Genomic DNA, 22,818 nt, shown 5'->3' with positions numbered 1-22,818 from the left:
CTGCGAGCCAGGCCTAATCGCCCAACATCAGTGCCTGACCTCACTAATGCTATTGTGGCTGAATGGAAGCAAGTCCCCGCAGCCATTATGGCAGCAAAGGGGGGACCAACTCCATATTAATTCCCATGATTTTGGAATGAGATGTTTGACGAGCAGGTGTCCCCATGCTTTTGGTCATGTACTGTATATGTAATTGGAATTACTCAATAGAGTCTGCAAAACTTCAGTTGGTCTCTTGTGCTGATCAATGAGTTTAATATAGAGTGCTGGTGACTACGTACTCCACCCACTCCATTCACTGCAATGCATTACACTGTATATAATTTACATAATTGACTCAAATTGGCTCATAGAGAAAAAAACGATTCTATGTGTAAAAAGTAAAAGTGAGGTTGGAAATACTCAGTAGGGTCTGTAGAATCTATATATGGTGTTATTTGTTGGGGGACTGAGGTCTAATTACCCAGCAGCACTTTCTACTCCACCCAGTCCTTTCACTGCAATGCAAGACACTATAGGCCTGTAAATTACATATTGGCTTATAGAGAAACTATTCTATGTGCCGAGGTAAAATTGGGGTTGGGAATACTCAGTCGGGTCTGTATAATCTATATATTGTGCTATTTCATGGGGGATTGAGGTCTAAAACCCCAGCAGCACTTTCGACTCCACCCACACTCCATTCACTTGCAATGCAATAAGCCTACACTAGACTCTTAGAAAAAATATGCTGTCTAGAAACTAAAATGGTTCTTCGGCTGTCCCCATAGGAGAACCCTATTGAAGAACCATTTTTGGTTCAAAATAGTTTGACCAAGAACCAAAAAGGGTTTTCTTATGGGGATCACCGTAGAATCCCTTTGGAAACCTTTTACATATTGGCTTGTAGATACAAAAAAAAACTATTCTACATGCCGAGGTAAAAGTGCGATTGGGAACACTCAGTAGGGTCTGTATAATCTAAATATGGTGTTATTTGTTGTGGGACTGTTGTGTAAATACCCAGCAGCACTTCCTACTATGCAATTTATAGGCCTATAGTGTATTACAGTGAATGTAGTGGGTGCAGTATAAAGTGCAGCTGGGTATTTATACCACAGTCCCCCAAGAAATAACACCTTATACAGTACCAGTCAAAAGTTTGGACACACCTACTCATTCAAGGGGTTTTCTTTATTTTTACTATTTTCTACATTGTAGAATAATAGTGAAGACATCAAACCTATGAAATAACACATATGGAATCATGTAGTAACCAAAAAAGTGTTAAACAAATCTAAATATATTTTATATTTGAGATTCTTCAAAGTAGCCACCCTATGCCTTGATGACAGCTTTGCACACTCTTGCAATTCTCTCAACCAACTTCATGAGGACTGCTTTTCCAACAGTCTTGAAGGAGTTCCCACACATGCTGAGCCCTTATTGGCTGCTTTTCCTTCACTCTGCAGTCCAACTCACTCCAAACCATCTCAACTGGGTTGTCTCAGAGGGGGACAAGGGGGGAGTGAGGCCAAATAGGGTTTTATAAATAAACATCAACCAGTGGGTCTTGCGACGGGTATACAGAGATGACCAGTTTACAGAGGAGTATAGAGTAATCTCTAATATAAAATATATTTTAATTTGTTTAACACTTTTTTGGTTACTACATGATTCCATATGTGTTATTCCATAGTTTTGATGTCTTCACTATTATTCTACAATGTAGAAAATATGAAAAATAAAAGAAAACCCTTGAATGAGTAGTGTGTCCAAACTTTTGACTGGTACTGTATACATTCTACAGACCCTACTGAGTAATCCCAACGCGACGTTTACTTCGACACATAGAATATTTGTTTCTCTATAAGCAATTATGTAATTTATGTGCCTATAATATATGCCTATAGTATGCCTATATTGCAGTGAATGTAGTCAGTGGAATAGAAAGTGCTGCTGGGTATTCTACAGGCCCTACTGGGTATACAGACCCTGCCACAACCCATCTTTTTCCTCTGCACATAAAATAGTTTTTTCTGTACAGCCCAATATTGTGAACATAGCAGTCTGAACATTGTATTCTTCGATAGTGGCGTTAATTTTTTTGGGGGGAAGCATAATTTTTTCCATAAATTCCTCATCCTTATAAGCACAATACAAATGGACATTGGTTAAAATGTCTTATCTTTTGAATGAGTTATTCACATTTGCAATGTTTTGAAATGCGGGCTTTTATTTTGAAGGTTTCAGTCTTTCCATACGAAGTGACGTCATCATTTGTGCTGCTGGCCTTGCATAATTGTTGTCAAAATGACTCTTCCACCGACCCAGGCACAGTGACAGCCTGGCAGGGGCACATCTGCTGCACGACAGTCTTGTCCCGATGATCGGACGATATTCACTACCTATCAATGCATTTGAAAGGTAACTCGATACAATCTGTAGATGAAATGGCGAAATTCTATTCTGTGGATGACACAAAAGACAATTGATGTATTATTGTTCGCTAGGTGCAAGCTAGCGGTGTGAGGCAGTCAAGCCAGCAATGTCAACTGGTGTTAGCTAGCCTGCTAGCCCTGCAATTTACTCTATTCAGCCACAGTGATTGAATAATGATAGCCAGCTATCGCAACCTAAACAAACATTTGCTTTCCGGGGATGAAACAAAGTGTCTAGCTAGCTAACGTTAGCTATATATTGTGGGAAGATTTTGCCCAAACGTCACTTACAATAGCCTAGTTTAAAGCCTTACTTAGTTAGCTACTAGGTAACTTAATGATGACAGCTGACATGGGCTTCGTCCATGGGCGGTTTCACTGAATCATCTGCAGTCTAGCTGAACTGTCGGCACCGTTGTAACGTTAGACAAGCCGGTCCACGAGTGGTTACACTGTAGCTAGCGTGTGACTGGATAGCTATGCAAAATTCTGTTTGTCACTGGCACACACATTATTTTCGGGCTGTGCATTATTGCCGAGCCCTGCCTTGTGGTATTGATTCGTATAATGAGTGATCATTATGTAAAAGTGAAGGTTCAACTCGAACAAATGAAATCATCAGGCGAGGGTGTGGAGAAGGAGGAGGCAGATATAATCGAGGATGAGGTGCTGGTGGCATCCTCGCCCGCATCTGTCTCCCCAATCCAGGCTAGTGGTACCCCCGCAGCCCAAAGGGAAACACCCAAGACCTCTGTCACTTGCAGGAATCAGAGTAAAAGTAGGAGCAAACTAGGCAAAGATGAGAAGAACACCTGCACCAAGCAGGATTCAGTCCCTGCACTGCAAGGGACAATAGTAGCTTCCAATGCCAATTCGGGGAAACCTGTGAATCGAAAAGACAATGAACAGCAGATGCTTCAAATCAAAGGGACTGGGAAGATGCTGCAGGGGAAGACGGAAACAAATGGTAACACTGTTCCCATCCACCTGCCGGAAGACATCAAAGTAGGCCCACACAACAAAGAGGACGCCAACAAAGTTGCGAAGAGGAGGAAGCCAGTCACCGTGGACACGTTCAAAGCCAAAACCTCTTTGGAGGCACTGAAGCTCAGCATCAGGCAGCTCAAATGGAAAGAGGTAAGTCCTTGCTTCATTGATTAATATTTATTGCCAAAATGTAGGCTATAGATAGTCATCATTGTCTCTGTGCTTAAGTTAGGGAGTTCAGAAGCCTCAGGGCCGGTCCTTGCCATTCCGCCGCCCTAGTCGAGACCAAAAAATGTGGCCCCTGCAAAACTAGTATAGTCCCAATAAGCTAAATGACATTGAAAATATGTCTAAAATACGTATTTTCCAGATGTTGAAGTTGTGTTCAATTTAGGTTCTGAATGAAAGGTGAAAAGACCTATTTTCCGTATGTTTAGAATACATATTTTCCAGAACATTGAGAAGGCATCTTCCGGACATTGAAAAATACTTATTTTCCGGAAGTTGAAACTAGGTCATTTTTAGGTTCTGAATGAAAGTTGAAAAGACGTAATTTATAGACGTCTATGTTTGGGCCAAATCAAGGCTGGTCCAGACCTGACCAAATCTGAACCAAATATAGATGTCTATGATTGGTTCAGATTTGGTCCGGACCAAAAATCTATGTCCGTGGATGTCAAGGCCGGTCCGGACTGCACCAAAAAAAGCATCCAGTCGGAGTCGGCCTGTGCTTACTGAGGTGTAGCCTACAGTGTTACCTGAAATTTAATTTTAGGAATACCCAATTATGTGGTAAGCCTACCGTTTGTAATACACCAAAAAAAAAAGATGTCTGGTCAAGACCAAAAAAACAAACATCCAAAAGACGTTGGCTCTTGTTAACTGGGGTGTAGTTTACCATGTCAGCCCTCAATGGAATTGTATGAATGACCATCACAGGAGGTTGGTGGCACCTTTTTAATTGGGGAGGACAGGCTTGTGGTAATGGCTGGAGGGGAATACTATCAAACAAATGGTTTCCATGTGTTTGATGTCATTCCATTTGCTTCGTTCCAGCCATTATTATGAGCCGTCCTCCCCTCAGCAGCCTCCACTGGTACTCATCCATGTGGTAGGCCCACCATTTATAAAAAAAGGCTGTCCATTTTACTTTGACCTGTCCTGTTACTTTGACCTGTCCTGTTACTTTGACCTGGCCATTTAGGTTAGGCTATTTGACTGGATAAACCTGTTATATAAAGTGTCTGTCTCATTACATCGTTATACATTGTATCTCCAGCTTGTAGGCTACAAAAAAGGCCACATACTCTTTCTGCCATATCCTTTGCCTCCTACGTCATTTATATTAATGTATTTCTATGACTGAACGTTGGTAGAGCGCCGCAGCGGCGCGTCTCTCCAACGGCACCCTGGAGAGGCACGCTGGGAATGGACAAGCATCATATTTTGACAAAGTGGGCACTGCTTATCACAGGGCGACATCAACACTCAACCTAAAAAGCCGTTATGCCACTGGATGAAGTAAATTGTCATTGTTTTTGGGGGCAGGATTATGTGAGGTTTTATGTGTTGTTGTTGGGCAGTTTACCTCAGAAAAGGCCGCCCGCGTCAATCTGCCGCCATAGACGGCCGCCTAATCCTGCCTAATGTGCGGGCCGGCCGTGAGTGGCCTACATCTATCAGGGGTGCACGACTCCAGTTTACTGTAGGACTGACGCTTATTCCGCTTACGTAATAATACAAACGGCATAAATTACTATAACAACTATATAAAGGAACAACAATGTTATAACAGGTATAGCAGCTACCACTATACACCCCATTAATCTTTGTTGCATCGACAGTTTTAATCTGTTCATAGTCTTTTGTCCCTCAAGGGCTTGATAAAGAATAGTATATTCTTCAATGTTAAAGTGTTGATAGACAGCGTCCTACAACACATTGAGGTCACACGGTCTCTGTTAACCCTTTCACACCGGCCTGACCGCTCCAAGTCCAGTATACGTTTACACAGCCTGCACCTGGGTATGTGCCGTCTGAAAGTTGTCCTTAATGGAAAGGAATGTCTTTAATACATTTATGAGATGGCTAATTGATACGGGTCCCCTCACGTCGCCAGGCGAGCTCCATCTGTTCGGCCCTACAGGCATTGAATGTGACGCAATTAATACCTGCCTTCAGCCATTATCAACAGTGTGGTTCATTATACATGAGACCCAGGAGTTTGTGAGAGGTAAACAACTCTCTTTTCTATCACCATGGATGACCGTCATGCGTAGAAACGTAATCCTTTCCAAGTCCGCCTCAGCACGTCTGATCTGGTTTCAAAACTCTTGTAGCTTGAGGCCCTATACGTTACCCTTTGTTCTGACAGACACATCTTTAACATAGTCAAAGGCGTAACTGATCGCCTGTCAGTCTGAAAAGAGTTTTGAGGCATGCAGTGCTGAGGTGTAGTGAGTGATTTCTCACAACTAGAACAGAACAATATCATTTTTTGGGGGGGGGGGGATTTTCGCAAATTTCTATCCATATTTAGGGTCATTTGGAGGAAGGATTGTTGACATACAGTACCAGTCAAAAGTTTAGACACCTACTCATGCAAGGGTTTTTATTTTATTTTTTACTATTTTCTATGTTGTAGAACAATAGTGAAGACATCAAACCTATGATATAACACATGTGGAATCATGTAGTAACCAAAAAAGTGTTAAACAAATCAAAATATGTTATATTTGAAATTCTTCAAAGTAGCCACCCTTTGCCTTTGACAGCTTTGCACACTCTTGGCATTCTCTCAACCAGCTTCAATGCTTTTCCAACAGTCTTGACGGAGTTCCCACATATGCTGAGCACTTGTTGGCTGCTTTTCCTTCACTCTGCGGTCCAACTCATCCCAAACCATCTCAATTGGGTATAGGTCGGGTGATTGTGGAGGCCAGGTCATCTGATGCAGCACTCCATCACTCTCCTTGGTCAAATAGCCCTTACACAGCCTGGAGGTGTCCTGTCATTGTCCTGTTGAAAAACAAATGATAGTCCCGCTAAGCGCAAACCAGATGGGATGGCGTATTGCTGCAGAATGCTGTGGTAGCCATGCTGGTTAAGTGTGCCTTGAATTCTAAATAAATCACAGACAGTGTCACCAGCAAAGCACCATCACACCTACTCCTCCATGCTTCATGGTGGGAACCACACATGCAGAGATCATCCGTTCACCTACTCTGCGTCTCACAAAGACACGGCGGTTGGAACCAAAAATCTCAAATTTGAACTCATCAGACCAAAGGACAGATTTCCACCGGTCTAATGTCCATTGCTTGTATTTTTTGGCCCAAGCTTGTCTCTTCTTCTTATTGGTGTCCTTTAGTAGTGGTTTCTTTGCAGAAATTCAACCATGAAGGCCTGATTCACGTAGTCTCTGAGCAGTTGATGTTGAGATGTGTCTGTTACTTGAACTCTGAAGCATTTATTTGGGCTGCAATTTCTGAGGCTGGTAACTCTAATGAACTTATCCTCTGCAGCAGAGGTAACTCTGGGTCTTCTTTTCCTGTGGCCTTCCTCATGAGAGCCAGTTTCATCATAGCGCTTGATGGTTTTTGCGATGGCACTTGAAGAAACTTTGACTGACCTTCATGTCTTAACCTCTATGGGCTAGGTGGGACGCTAGCGTGCCACCCGTGGTGCACTCCATCAACAGCAGGTGCATTTCAAGAGCGGCAAATTTGAATCCAAATAAATGTCAAAATTCAAATTTTTCAAACATACAACTATTTTACACCCTTTGAAAGATAAACATCTCCTTAATCTAACCACGTTTTACGATTTCAAAAAGGTTTTACGGCGAAAGCATACATTTAGAGTATGTTAGGACAGTACATTTACAAGAGTTGTGTGTAATGTTTTGTCAATTCAAAGACAGGGTCACCAAAACCATAAAACCAGCTAAAATGATGCACTAACCTTTTACAATCTCCATCAGATGACACTCCTAGGACATTATGTTAGACAATGCATGCATTTTTAGTTCTATCAAGTTCATATTTATATCCAAAAACAGCGTTTTACTATGGCATTGATGTTGAGGAAATCGTTTCCCTCCAATAACCGGCAGTCAAGTCAGCGTCACAAATTAAATAATTAAAATTAGAAAACATTGGTAAAATATTATATTGTCATTTAAAGAATTATAGATTTACATCTCTTGAACGCAATCAACTTGCCAGATTTAAAAATAACCTTACTGGGAAATCACACTTTGCAATAATCTGAGCACTGCGCCCAGAAAAATACGCGTTGCGATACAGACTAGACGTCATGTTGGGGAGATCTAAAATCGAAAATACTATGTAAATAATCCATTACCTTTGATTCTCTTCATCAGATGTCACTTCCAGGTATCACAGGTCCATAACGAATGTAGTTTTGTTCAAAAAAGCTCATCATTTATGTCCAAAAATCTCAGTCTTGTTAGCACATGATCTAAGCCAGCCGGACTTCTCGTCATGAACGAGGGGAAAAAATATATTTACGTTCGTTCAAACATGTCAAACGTTGTATAGCATAAATCATTAGGGCCTTTTTTAACCAGAACATGAATAATATTCAAGGTGGACGAATGCATACTCTTTTATAACGTATTGGAACGAGGGTACCCAACATGAACTCGCGCGCCAGGTGTCTAATGGGACATCATCGTTCCATGGCTCTTGTTCGGTCAGATCTCCCTCCAGAAGACTCAAAACACTTTGTAAAGGCTGGTGACATCTAGTGGAAGCAATAGGAAGTGCCAAAATATTCCTCAGCCCCTGTGTTTTTCAATGGGATAGGTTTAAAGGTAATACAACACATCAGGTATCCACTTCCTGTCAGAAAATGTCTCAGGGTTTTGCCTGCCAAATGAGTTCTGTTATACTCACAGACACCATTCAAACAGTTTTAGAAACTTTAGAGTGTTTTCTATCCATATATAATAAGTATATGCATATTCTAGTTACTGGGTAGGATTAGTAACCAGATTAAATCGGGTACATTTTTTTTATCCAGACGTGCAAATGCTGCCCCCTAGCCCTAACAGGTTAACCTGTTGAGTATAGGGGGCAGTATTTTCTCAGCTGGATGAAAAACGTACCCAAATTAAACTGCCTACTATTCGGGCCCAAAAACTAGAATATGCATATTATTAGTGGATTTGGATAGAAAACACTCTGAAGTTTCTAAAACTGTTTGAATGATGTCTGTGAGTATAACAGACCTCATATGGCAGGCAAAAACCTGAGAAAAATCCAACCAGGAAGTGGGAAATCTGAGAATTGTAATTCTTCTTTTGAATCCCTATCGAAACTACAATATCTGTGGGGTCACGTTGCACTTCCTAAGGCTTCCATTGGCTGTCAACAGCCTTTAGAAAGTTTTTTTCATCCTTCTCCTGTTACTGGGCAGAGAATAGTAGGTCAGTCAATGAGTGGACTGCCTGAGGACAAAGGGCTTGGTGATGCGCAAGCACGCGAGCGTGCCGTTCCTTCTTTTTCTCCTGGAATGAATACGCTATTGTCCGGTTGGAATATTATCGCATTTTTACATTAAAAATACCCTAAAGATTGATTGTAAACAACGTTTGACATGTTTCTACGAACGGTAATGGAACTTTTTGACTTTTTGTCTCTGGTACTGCGCTCGCGCGTTATGCCTTTGGATAGTGACCTGAACGCACGAACAAAACGGAGGTATTTGGACATAAATATGGAGTATTTCGAACAAAAATAACATTTTTTGTGGAAGTAGGAGTCCTCGGAGTGCATTCTGACGAAGATCAGCAAAGGTAAGAGAATATTTATAATACTAATTCAGAGTTTTGTTGATGCCAGAACTTGGCGGGTAGCTGTATAGCTTGCTTCGATGGCTGAGCTATGTACTCAGAATATTGAACAATGTGCTTTCTCCGTAAAGTTATTTTGAAATCTGACAAAGCGGTTGCGTCAAGGAGTAGTGTATCTATAATTCTTTCAATAACTGTTGTAAATGTTATCAACGTTTATGATGAGTATTTTTGTAAATTGATGTGCACATTCACCGGCGGTTTTGGTGGGAATACATTTTCTGAACATCACGCGCCAATGTAAAATGCTGTTTTTGGATATAAATATGAACTTTATCGAGCAAAACAAACATGTATTGTATAACATGAAGTCCTATGAGTGCCATCTGATGAAGATCATCAAAGGTTAGTGTATATTTTAGCTGTACTTTTGGTTTTTGTGATGCGTGTCCTTGCTTGGAAAATGGCTGTGTTTTTTTTGGTGAAGTTTATGTCCTAACATAATCTAATTTTATGCTTTCGCCGTAAAGCCTTTTTGAAATCGGACAATGTGGTTAGATTAACGAGAGTCTTATCTTTAAAATGGTGTAAAATAGTTGATTGTTTGAGAAAATGAAATTTAGGTTTTTGCTGTTTTGTATTTCGCGCCATGCTATTTCACTGGCTGTTGAATAGTGTGTCCTGCAGGTGGGACGCTAGCATCCCACGTAGCCCTGAGAAGTTTAAAGGATGGACTGTCATTTCTCTTTGTCTATTTGAGCTATTCTTGCCATAATATGGAGTTGGTATTTTACCAAATAAGGCTATCTTCTGAAGACCAACCCTACCTTGTCACAACACAACTGATTGGCTCAAACCATTAAGAAGGAAAGAAACTCCACAAATTAACTTTTAACAAGGCACACATGTTAATTGAAATGCATTCCAGGTGACTACCTCATGAAGCTGGTTGAGAGAATGCAAAGAGTGCGCAAAGCTGTCATCAAGGCAAAGGGTGGCTATTTTGAAGAATCTCAAATATAAAATATATTTTGATTTGCTTAACACTTTTTTTTTGGTTACTACATGATTCCATGTGTTATATCATAGGTTTGATGTCTTCACTATTATTCTAAAATGTAGAAATAAAGAAAAACCCTTGAATGAGTAGGTGTGGCCAAACTTTCGACTGGTACTGTAAATCTGATATTTGTATCTTAAAGCATAATTTACATAAATCATTTTAAGTTGGAATATTTGTGGCATTTTGGCCTTACCCAGGCCTCCTTTAAAACTCTGTTTAATCTGTAGGTGCTAAAAAGCTAAAGTTGGTGTCATATGAAACTTGCTCTGTAATATGATTTGGTATTTTGATTTCAATACCAATTTTCTTACATATATATTTTTTTCAATTTTCATAAATGAAATGTGTGTGTGTGTGTGTGTGTGTGTGTGTATATAATGAATAATGGAGGCCAACGTGTCATAAATTACTTCTCAATTATGTTTTAAGATATATATGTCAATAATCCTTCCTCCAAAAGACCGTTCTATGGATGACATTTTGTGAAAATCCCCCAAATCATGGTATTTTAGTTTCATAAGGAATTACACTAGTGTAGGTAGGAAAGTATGTTAAGGCCCACCCACCTTTCAGTGGCAAGAGAATATTCAGCTTAACATGTTTTGAGTGACACTTTGACCTTTTGTAGGTGTATGGAGAAGAGGAACTTGAACGATTTGATTATCTAATGTAATTTATTATCTGAGTAGCTCTTTGAAGATTTTGACCCATATGTGAACTCAGAGAGCGGTTCCTCCCTCTATATTCAATTACCATAATTACATTACAATAATGACATCTAATTCCCCCATTCCTTCTTACGGCAGGAAGCAGGTCTAGTTAGTTGATTCCAGAGCCATTTACTGTACGGCTCTGGTTCTCAACTCAGCTTTTCACTGATAACCAGTAAGGAACATGCAGTTTAGAGTTTTGCCAGTAGCCTAACATGACATTGGATATGCTTGCGGTGCATTGCCTCGACGAATACTCAAACATGACGTAGCCTAGGCCTATAGACGAGATGCACAGCGGGAGAATCGCACAGTCTTCCCGCTAAGCCTAAATGTATTGATCGACGGCAGAGAGAAAGTGACCCATCTCTCCTCTCATTTCCTATACTACTCCGCACTCTACGGTTGTTATTGATCCATGCTCCACTGCAGATGACCCACCCTACTGTCATCTGTCGTTAGACATTATCCTCAGTCGCTCACTACACCCACTCACTGCTATCCATTTCCTGATATCTTTTTTTTTTTGTTTTTTTTTATAGGATGAGAACCGACGCTGGTGTTATTCCCCAGGCGTAGGCTAGTCTTGTGTAGAGTAGCTTCAGCCTGCATGAGAGAAACTGTCCAAAGCCTGGCTCTGCTATGGGGGAACAAGCCCTCTGTATCATTGACTGTCACTAAGGGCATTTTGTTCGTTAGATTATAGTACTATAATAGGCCCTGGGCAGGGTCCTAATCCATGGTTTGCTCACTGAGTTAGTGTAGCCTATAAGGCTTGGCCATAATGTTTCAGTAAACCAGGCCTAACATCCTGGCCGCTGTCTAACCGGGTGGTTTTGATGGCACAGCACTTTTGAAGCCTCAGAGGCATCTTCCTGCTGACTTTCAGCGTCTGGCCTTCTCTTAACGGTAGGAAATGATTAGAGGTAATCTCTGATAATCCAATATGATTATATTCCCCTCAGGGAGCTGCACAGGAAAGAGTCAGATTGAGAGGGAGAAAGAGAGTCAAACGTGAAATAGGGAGGATAATGTCTGTTTTTTAATTTGGATCTGATAGATTATCTTTCTGTTTTCTTTTACTTGCGAAGTGAGGTTGAGAAAAAATAAAAAGACAGTAGGCTGTCATCATTGACCTTTTATGGATTAAAATAAAATTATTTTAGTCTTTCTGTGGAACCAAAAAGGGTTGTCCTGGAACTAAAAAAGGGTTGTCCTGGAACTAAAAAAGGGTTGTCCGATAGAGGCAGACAAAGAACCCTTTTTTTTCTTCCTAAGAGTGTAGGCAAGTCTTCAGGTCTTGGGCAAGGTTACCAATCACCTGAACGTGGTTCACCAAGTCACCTCTATTAAACCTGTCTGTCTCTCACTTGTCCTCTACCAACAACACCATACATAGCCACGTGTGCCAAGTGCTGACTTAACCGCTTGGTGTTTTCGGCCACGGGGTAGTGTTGTTGACATGGATAGCTTGCCTAACAACTCCAACTTTAGTATGATGTGAAAGAATAGACAGGCAGAGTCCAGGTCTTGTTATACAACTGTTACGTGCCCACTGCCAGGCAACCTTACCAGGCTGGATCGGGAGGAATGATCAGGCTTGCCAAGACAAGTCTGCTAATTCATGCCAATGTCTCTCAGCCAATTATGATTGAATGTTAAGAAGATGAGCTCATGTCCTCTTCTGAACTGTGGGATGGTGCCAGGGGAACTAGAATTGTTCATTATTCACTCAAATCACGCAATGTCCACAAGTGACTCTTTGTGTGTGTGTGCGCATGTGTTAGTGTGTTTGTTCTGGAATGCACTCTCAGATGGGGCTATTCCCGTCTCTCTTCCCCCTCCTCCACTAGATACTGCCCAAATTAATGTGACCCAATTGGCTGATAAGATTAAGGGGTGGTTAAACATCGAAATCTACGAGATTGTATTTATAGCAGGCTTTGTCTGTCATGCATGTTTTCTCTCGCACTCTTTCTTTATTTATTCCGTTTCGCACGGGATGGTCCTATACCTCCCCTGGCATGTAGCTCCCCATACAGGAAAAAAACGAAATGACTTCACGTGGAAAATCCCGATTTTCATATTTCACATGTTTCGTGTTATCACGTTGCTTTGCGTGTTATCACGTTAACTTCACATAAGATCACGTGTTCACATCCGAAATTCAAGTCGTTTTTCTTCAAGGGTCGCGCCTTGGGCCTATTCACTGAGGTGGCAATGAGGATATTTTAAAAATATTGCAGATAGAAATACAATGTGTAGAGAGTTGTGAGATTCCTTAACTTAACCGTCATAAAGGTACATTCCAGACAAGGACCTACATTTTCTGTCTGATGTGACGAGACAGTATGTTGCCACCGCTGGTGACCCCAAGGGTTTCTGAGTGGGTCATGGTGTGTGTGTGAAGGGTTAGCAGGAAGGTTTCAGTGGTCCAGGGCAGGCCCCAGCAGAGGGTTGTTGTAATCCTGTCAGAATATCATGTCGTCCCCCTGCCAGGGCTCCTCCTAACCGTAGACTTACAGTATATGATTAGCTAACACAAGATTGCAGTCTCATTCACTTTACCCACTGGGAGGATAAGCTCTGTCTCCTAGTGTCACTGGAAGGGCCACCCCTACGCCTTGGCCTGAAATGATTTTTCTATTCGTTACAATCAAATGGCCTCATCAAAACCCCACCCTCAAACATCTCTCTCCTTCCTTTTACAGTTCCCTGTGGGTAGACGGTCTGCCTGTGACATCTACTGGCATGGAGTCTCTTTCCATGACAATGACAACATCATCTCTGGACAGGTCAACAAGTTCCCAGGTACACTGATCCCCTCTATTTATGGAAAGAACCTATGGGAGATGCCGGACACCATTTTGTATGTTGTCACAGTGTTTCCCATAGATGATTTTCCAGCTTCCCAATTCAACATCCAGTGCCTCTTTAACTAAAAATGTATTAGTCGGTCCTACCCCCTGTATAATGTTATTGTGGGAAACACTGTTGTCAGGCAGATTTTTGGCATGCATCCTGTTATGTGAGCCTTGCAAAGCCCAGCTTTGTTAATGCCTTGTCATGCCAAGGTAAAAACCAAGTATTACGGACTATTGTAATGTCTTTCTACATCACCGGGTGATGTAGAACCCTTTTGGGTTCAGTGTAGAACCCTTTCTACAGAGGGTTCTACCTGGAACTAAAAAGGGTTGTCCTATGGAGACAGCCACCCTTTTGGAACCTTTTTTTGTAAGATCTTAGGCAAGTCTTCAGGTCTTGGGCAAGGTTGCTAATCACCTGAACGTGGTTCACCAAATCACCTCTTTTACACCTGTCTATTTCTCTCTTGTCCTCTACCTCTCAGTATACACTATATATACAAAAGTATGTGGAAACGTCTAGGAGCAACAACGGCTCAGCTGCAAAGTGGTAGGCCACACAAGCTCACAGAACAGGACCACCGAGTGCTGAAGCACATAGCGTGTAAAAATAGTCTGTCCTCGGTTGCAACACTCGCTACCGCGTGCCTCTGGAAGCAGCGTCAGCACAAGAACTGTTTCTTCAGGAACTTGGGTTTCAATGGCCAAGCAGCCGCAAACAAGTCGAAGATCACAATGCCAAGCGTCGGCTGGAGTGGTGTAAAGCTTGCCACCATTGGACTGTGGAAAGACGTTCTCTGTAGTTATAAATCACGCTTCACCATCTGGCAGTCCGATGGACGAATCTGGGTTTGGCGGAAGCCAGGAGAACGCTACCTTCCCCAATGCATAGTACCAACTGTAAAGTTTGGTGGAGGAGGAATAATGGTCTTGGGCTGTTTTTCATGGTTCAGGCTAGGTTCCAGTGCCGGGAATTCTTAACGCTACAGCATACAATGACATTCTAGACGATTCTGTGCCACTTTTATGGCGACAGTTTGAGGAAGGCCCTTTCCTGTTTCTGCATGAAAATGCCCCCGTGCACAAAGCGAGGTCCATACATAAATGATTTTTCGAGATCGGTGTGGAAGAACTTGACTGGCCTGCACAGAGCCCTGACCTCAACCCCATCAAACACATTTGGGATGAATTGGAATGCCGACAGAGCCTAATCGCCTAAAATGAGTGCCTGACCTAACTAATGCTATTGTGGCTGAATGGAAACAAGTCCCTGCAGCAATGTTCCAACATCTAGTGGAAAGCCTTCCCAGAAGAGTGGAGGCTGTTTTAGCAGCAGCGGGAGGACCAACTCGATATTAATGCCCATGATTTTGGAATGAGATGTTTGACGAGCATGTGTCCAGATACTTTTGGTCATGTAGTGTACCTTTTTAACTTGGCCTCTGTCTGGCCATCTGTGAATTGTTCTGTAGGTATGATTGAGATGCTGAGGAAGATCAACCTGACCCGAGCTGTGAGGACCATGCAGGAGCTGTTCCCTGAGGAGTACAACTTCTACCCCCGCTCCTGGATCCTGCCCGAGGAGTACCAGCTCTTCTCCACACAGGTACAGGACAATAATTGGGCAAAAGATTAGAATTGGGCTGCCTGTGTAAATGCCTGTCTCCCCACCTCTGTTTTCAGCTGTGCTCAGCGTTTCCCCTAGGATTTTTTTCAACAACGGTGGCAAAGTTAGTGTGGGTTTTAGAGGCCCTCTGTTTTAAAGCAAATTTATTGCAATTCTACACATTTTGCCATGGCTTATGCCGTGTTCTTATATCTAAGTTAATTTTTTTTAAGTAAAATCAACGGGGTCCCCATGCCATGACACTAACTCAAGTTGATTTTTGATTCTCCCTGACTCTATTTTTTGGGGTGATTGTTAGTTCTCAAAGATGATCTTATTAAAAAACTATATATAGCGTTATCATTTCTGCATACTTTATCTGGTTTTAGTAGTTTAAGTTTACAATGAACACGTTTTACCATCCCCAAAATTATATAAAAACATACAGTATATACTCTGTGGACTGTTTATTTGGTACACCACCCCATTCATGAAAATGGTTTGCTCCCACAGACAGTGGCCGTGGCTTGTTATATAAAGCAGGCATCGAGGCATTCAGTTACTGTTCGATTGAACGTTAGAATGGGCAAAACGAGTGACCTAAGAGACTTTGAGCGTGGTATGATCGTCGGTGCCAGGCGCGCTGGTTCCAGTATCAGTCAATGTTTTCCTGGCACACGTTAGGTCCCTTAATACTAATTAAGCAAAGTTTCCATGCCCCGAAGAATTCAGGCTGTTCCAGAGGCAAAGGGTGGGTCTGACCCGGTACTAGATTGGTGTACATAATAAACTGAGTATATATTATCATTAATCTTTTTTTGTGGTGGCAACGATTTAGCACTGGCGACCCGCCCCTACTAAATTAAAATAGGTGAAACACTGGCACTGTAAGACTCTACTTCCCTCCAGAGACTGTCCTCCATAGTGGACCAGGGACATTCACTCCCCATGGCATCCAGTCACAAGGCTGAGCTCTTGACCTTAATTGGATGTTGTAAAATAGTGTAAGTGCTCGCTGGCTCCTCTGAGTCAATGATGAGGTTTTACTATTCTTAGTTAACTTTCTTTGGCACAGTTTGGAGATGTACCGCTAACCCATCTGTCGAAAATGGCAAACTAGACAGTGTCTTAACTCCTATGGCACAGTTTTGCGTCCAATGATTTCATGCAAACTAGTGGTGAACAGGCCTTTGTGTATTCCACACACACGTGTACACACACACGTACACTAACACACACACTTCTGGGGTAATTGGCAGGGACAGTGGATCTGTGCTGAGCGTGCTCAGTGCGAACAGGGCATGGGCTAAGCAGTTTAGCGCAGAGAGAGCCAGCAGCAGCTGCTAATAGTGAATGACACGCTCTCTAACAGGCTGTGACACACCCTGGTCCCTACCATACCACAGGATACCACACACGCATACCGTACCACAGCGCCAGCTGTGTTAAACACACACATACTCTAATGCTCGCATGCATACATGCATACATATACAGCCCCCCTCTCCCCTCTACTCCTCCTGCCCCCTTATTGAAGCCTCAGCATTGGCACCAATGACTGTATATACAGTCAGGTCCATAAGTATTTGGACAGTGATACAATTTGCATCATTTTGGCTCCGTTCTCCACCACAATGGATTTGAAAGGAAACAATCAAGGTGTGCTTTAAGTGTAGACTTTCATCTTTAATTTAAGGGTTTTGTCAAAAGTATTGTATGAACGGTGTAGGAATTACGACCATTTTTATACATAGCCCCCAATTGTAGGGGCTTAAAAGTAATTGGACAAACTAATCTAAATTAAATTGTGAGTTAATTCTTGGTTGCAAATCCTTTGCAGTCAATGACTCTCTGAAGTCTAGAACCCATAGACATCACCAGATGCTGGGTTTCTTCCCTGGTGATGCTCTGCCAGGCCTTTACCTCTGCTGTCGTCAGTTCCTGCTTGTTCTTGGGGCGTTTTGCCTTCAGCAAGTGAAATGCATGCTCAGTTGGATTCAGGTCAGGTGATTGACTTGGCCATTTGCAGAACGTTCCACTTCTTTGCCTTAAAGTATTGGGTTGCTTTCGCAGTGTGCTTTGGGTCATTGGGGCGGCACGTAGCCTAGTGGTTAGAGCGTTGGACTTGTAACCTGAAAGGTAGCAAGATTGAATCCCCGAGCTGACAAGGTAAAAATCTATTTTTCTGCCCCTGAACAAGGCAGTTAACCCACTGTTCCTAGGCCGTCATTGAAAATAAGAATTTGTTCTTAACTGACTTGCCTAGTTAAATAAAGGTAAAAAATGTAATTGTACATCTACACTGTGACATGCTGTCCAATGAGTTTTGATGTATTTGGCTGAATCTGAGCAGATAATATAGCCCTAAACCCTTCAGAATTCATACTGCTGCTTTTGTCAGCAGTCACATAAATCAATAAATACAAGGGAACCAGTTCCATTGGCAGCCATACATGCCCACGCCATAACACTACCTCCACCATGCTTCACAGATGAGGTGGTATGCTTCGGATCATGAGCAGTTCCTTCCCTTCTCCATACTCTTCTCTTCCCATCTTTCTGGTAAAAGTTGATCTTTGTCTCATCTGTCCATAGGATGTTGGTCCACAACTGTACAGACTTTTTAATGTTTTTTTTTGACAAACTCTAATCTGGTCTTCCTGTTTGAGGCTTAACAATGGTTTACATCTTGTGGTAAACCGTCTGTATTTACTCTGGTGACGTCTTCTCTTGATTGCTGACTTTGACACAGATACGCCCACCTCCTGGAGGGTGTTCTTGATCTGGCCAACTGGGGGTTTTTCTTCACCAGGGAAATAATTCTTCTGTCATCCACCACAGTTGTTTTCCGTGGTCTTCCCGGCGTTTTTGTGTTCCTGAGCTCACCAGTGTGTTCTCTCTCTTTAACCTCTCTTGGGGAGGTGGGTAGCTAGCGTCCCACCCACGGTTCACACTATTCAACAGCCAGTGAAAAATCAGAGCGCCAAATTCAAAACCACAAAATGTCATAATTCTAATTTCTACTATTTTACACCATTTTAAAGATACGTCTCCTTAATGTAACCACATTGTCCGATTTCAAAAAGGCTTTACGGCGAAAGCATAAAGTTAGATTATGTTAGGACAGAAAATGACACACAGCAATTTTCCTAGCAAGGACAGGCGTCACAAAAACCAGAAAACCAGCTAAAATTATGCACTAACCTTTGACGATCTTCATCAGATGACACTCCTAGGACATCATGTTACACAATACATGCATTTTTTGTTCGATCAAGTTGATATTTATATCCAAAAACAGCCTTTTATATTGGCGCGTGATGTTCAGAAAATATTTTGCCTCCAATACTGCCGGTGAATCAGCACTACAATTTACAAAAATACTCATCATAAACGTTGATAAAATATTAAACTGTTATTCAAAGAATTATAGATGAACATCTCCTTTATGCAACCGCTGTGACAGATTTCAAAAAAGCTTCACAGGGAAAGCACACTTTGCAATAATCTGAGTACTGCGCTCAGAAAAAGACATCAAGCAATACAGATACCCGCCATTTTGGAGTCATCTAAAATCATAAATAGCATTAGAAATATTCACACACCTTTGATGATCTTCATCAGAAGGCACTTCCAGGTATCCCAGGTCCACAATAAATGTTGTTTTGTTCGATAAAGTCCATAATTTATGTCCAACTAGCTCCTTGTTGTTTGCGCGTTCAGTAAGCTACTCCAAGTGTAGGAAGCGCGGCCAAAATGTCACGACGAAAAGTAAAAAAAAGTTATATTTACGTTCGTTCAAACATGTCAAACGTTGTATAGCATCAATCTTTAGGGCCTTTTTAACTTAGAACTTCAATAATATTCCAACCGGATGATTCCAATGTCTTAAAATGTTTTGGAACACAGCTACCCCTCACGTGAATGCGCGCCAATGAACTCATGTGCTTTCCTGAGTTGACAACTTCCAACTTCCTTTGTTGGCTCTCTGTTCACCATAGACGCCTCAAACAACTTTCTAAAGACTGTTGACATCTAGTGGAAGCCTTAGGACGTGCAAAATGAACCCTAAGTCACTGTGTGTTAGATATGCAATCACTTGAAAAAACTACAGCCTCAGATCCTCCACATCCTGGTTGGATTTTTTCTCAGGTTTTTGCCTGGCATATGAGTTCTGTTATACTCACAGACATCATTCAAACAGTTTTAGAAACGTCAGAGTGTTTTCTATCCAAATCTACTAATAATATGCATATTCTAGTTCCTGGGCCCGATTTAGTAGGCCGTTTAATTTGGGTACGTTTTTCGTCCGGCCGTGAAAATACTGCCCCCTACCCAAGAGAGGTTAAGAATGTACCAAATAGTTGCTTTGGCCACACCTAATGTTTTTGCTATCTCTCTGATGGGTTTGCTTTGATTTTTTTTCAGCCTAACGATGGCTTGCTTCACTGGCAGTGACAGCTCTTTGGACTTCATATTGAGGGTTAACGGCAACAGATTGCAAATGCCACACGTGAAATCAACCCTAGACCTTTTATCTGCTTAGTTGTTAATGAACTAATGAGGGAATAACACACACCTGACCCTGGAACAGCTGAGCAGCTAATTGTCCAATTTACTTTTGGTCCCTTTAAAAAGGGGCGGACCACATGTATAAAGTACTGTTATTCCTACACTGTTCACCCGATTTAGATGTGAATATTCATTATTTAATATGCTGTGGTAGACAGGTAAAATAATAATAACTTGGTCAATATCCAAATAGTTATGTACCTGACTGTATGAATGGATAAAGCCTTTGATCACGTGACACCATATATGTCTAATAACGCATTGAAGCCAAATGAAGTCGGTTATGATGGTGTCTCATGGAGACATAACATGTGCAGTTTGAGCTACTCCAGGAAGTGATGCTGCAGGCTAGCTCAGTGCTGCCCCCTCTCATTGAGTAACTCAAGTTGATGGCCGACCGGGGTACTGCAGGCTCCCATTAGCAACTCGATTATCTTTATAGCTTATTTTGTGTGTGATTTTTAAAATGATTGGTTCAAGGACATACATCTTGTGTAAGAAGCAATTATTGGTACCTTGATTATCTTTGAAACATTTTATTATTTACAAGAAGATTGACCTATTCACTATTCACCTATTCACATCCTGTTTTCTGCTAACAATGCCTGCCGTACAGAAGTTGGCCTTGAACTATTGTGGCTTCGATGAGAGGGGGCAGTCGTTCTCCCCTGGTTGGCACGCAGGATTATTTAGAGCTAGGAAATGTAATGGTGTTTGACCTTTCGGAGGTCACTGACTTTGAGAGGGTGCGTCCTCAGACGGCCTCCCCTGCCTAGCATAGGGATGAATGGTGGATGGGTCATTCAACTGGCTTTGTGAATGAACTGACATTGAAAGGGCACAGTGTAAAAAGATACAGCTCAGCTAGTCCGACAGAGGGGGGCACTACAGCCCCTTTTAAAAAAAGGCTCTGCATCTTAACCACAGACCGTCTACAGCAGGGCTCTCCGATTCCGGTTCCTGGAGAGCTCGCGTCGTGTAGGTTTACGCTCCGACCCTAATCTTGTGCACCTGATTTTAATAATTAGCTGGTCGGTAAGATGAATCAGGTTAGGTTAGTTACAACTGGGGTTGAATTGAAAACCTAGAGGACGGTATCTCCAGGAACAGGGTTGGAGAGCCCTGGACTAGACATAGACTAACCTTGATGGGGCTGTGCCATAGGATACTATCAGAGCTGAGGGCATTAAGTATTAACATTAGTCTGAATTACTTCATTCTTCAAACAAGGTAGGTCACAATAAGGAATGAGACTGTGTATGTAGTTAATATGAATGAATCCCAATGTAGGAAATTGCTGTAGATGAATATAAGCCCTCCGAGCTCAATATCTGGCCTTGGGATGTGGTGTCTGACTGGTGCAGAAATACTCATGAGAGAGTGAATATTGAAAAATGTCCATACAGACATTAGCAGTAATGTTTTTCCAGAGAGACACGGACAGGATAATGTCCTCCGCTAAAGATGCAGTCATGCATAGACGAAGCCAATAGCTATACGATTAGACTCCTTATATCACTCTGTATGAGCTTAAGTCACGTTTACGGGGATGACAGGAAGTCCGCTATCATCTTTCAGCACTAAATGTAATGGGATTTGACTCGGAGGGGGCTCCTTTACAATCCAGCTGATTTGGCCTCTTTGCCATTGAGGAGAATTGGTTTGAAAGTTAAAGAGCAAAAATATTTGGCATTTTCCCCTAAACATCAAATCAGATGACCCTTGCTTGATTGACCTTTAACGTCTTCTTCCATTTAGACTCCTGGTTGGTCAATGTTTTATTTCTGAGTGTTGCTGTCTGTCTCAGATCAGTCTGGCCAAGGACAGTGACCTGTCCCAGAAGCCCACCTTCATCATCAAGCCGGACGGAGGGTCCCAGGGGGACGGCATCTACCTCATCCGTGACCCCGGCGACCTCAGGGTCATAGCAGGGTCACATACCAAGCAGTCCGTGGTCCAGGAGTACATCCACAAGCCCCTGCTCATCGACAAGCTCAAGTTCGACATCCGTCTCTACGTGCTGGTCAAGTCCCTGGAGCCGCTGGAGATCTATATCGCGAAAGAGGGGCTGTCGCGTTTCTGCACCGAGCCATACCAGGTAAGAACATGCATAATGACTTTATAACATGTTCATAAACCCATTCTGCACCGAGCCATACCAGGTATGAACAGTAGGAACACTTTATCTGAAGAGTACCTACGCATGGACTTCATGACGCATACAGCATTCATAAGCAGTACATAAGATATCTCATCTTCCATTCGGCCTAAAAGCATACTACTAGCATTTTAAACATTGAGTGAATATACAATTCTGAAATCTGTTTCTCCCATCTCCCTGCCACCCCACTAGGAGCCCAGTCAGAAGAACCTGAGCCATGTGTTCATGCACCTGACCAACTACTCCCTCAACGTCCAGAGCGGGAACTTTGTCCACTCAGACAGCCTGTCGTCGGGCAGCAAGCGCACCTTCTCCAGCGTGCTCTACCGCCTGGCCTCTAAGGGAGTGGACATTAAGAAGGTGTGGTCAGATATCATCTCTCTGGTCATCAAGACGATCATCGCCCTGGTTCCTGAGCTCAAGGTTTACTACCAGGCCGACATACCGCCCGGCAAACCAGGACCCACCTGTTTCCAGGTACGGAGTAGGGACAGGAGAGTGTGTGATTCAGTTAGTTGTCATGTGAATGTAATGGGAAAGAGGTTTTACAATATAATATAACTATTGTCGTGGAATATTCTACTCAAGTGAGAGAGACTTTGTCATTTCTTCAACCA

General features: G+C 42.3%; 1 protein-coding gene across 2 annotated transcripts in view; it reads left to right on the top strand.

The window, feature by feature from the left end:
- The first annotated feature begins 2,278 nt into the window (after positions 1-2,278).
- The window catches only part of ttll11 (tubulin tyrosine ligase-like family, member 11), a 52,882-nt gene continuing 32,342 nt past the window's right edge, over positions 2,279-22,818 (top strand). Inside the window, exons 1-5 of one of the 2 annotated variants that reach the window (XM_014128145.3) lie at positions 2,279-3,557; positions 13,710-13,809; positions 15,335-15,468; positions 21,848-22,138; positions 22,394-22,678. In XM_014128145.3, coding sequence (XP_013983620.1) covers positions 2,988-3,557; positions 13,710-13,809; positions 15,335-15,468; positions 21,848-22,138; positions 22,394-22,678 — 1,380 coding nt within the window. In that variant the 5' untranslated portion in view covers positions 2,279-2,987. Of the gene's footprint in view, positions 3,558-13,709; positions 13,810-15,334; positions 15,469-21,847; positions 22,139-22,187; positions 22,203-22,393; positions 22,679-22,818 lie in introns of those variants that run through there. The other variant, XM_082958113.1, reaches the window with a different exon arrangement.

The sequence above is a fragment of the Salmo salar genome, chromosome 11 (assembly GCF_965601325.2).
Source record: "Salmo salar chromosome 11, fSalSal1, whole genome shotgun sequence".
In the NCBI taxonomy this organism is placed as follows: Eukaryota; Metazoa; Chordata; class Actinopteri; order Salmoniformes; family Salmonidae; genus Salmo; species Salmo salar.
Note: the sequence above shows the minus strand (reverse complement) of the source record. Positions and strands in the feature narration are given on the sequence as shown.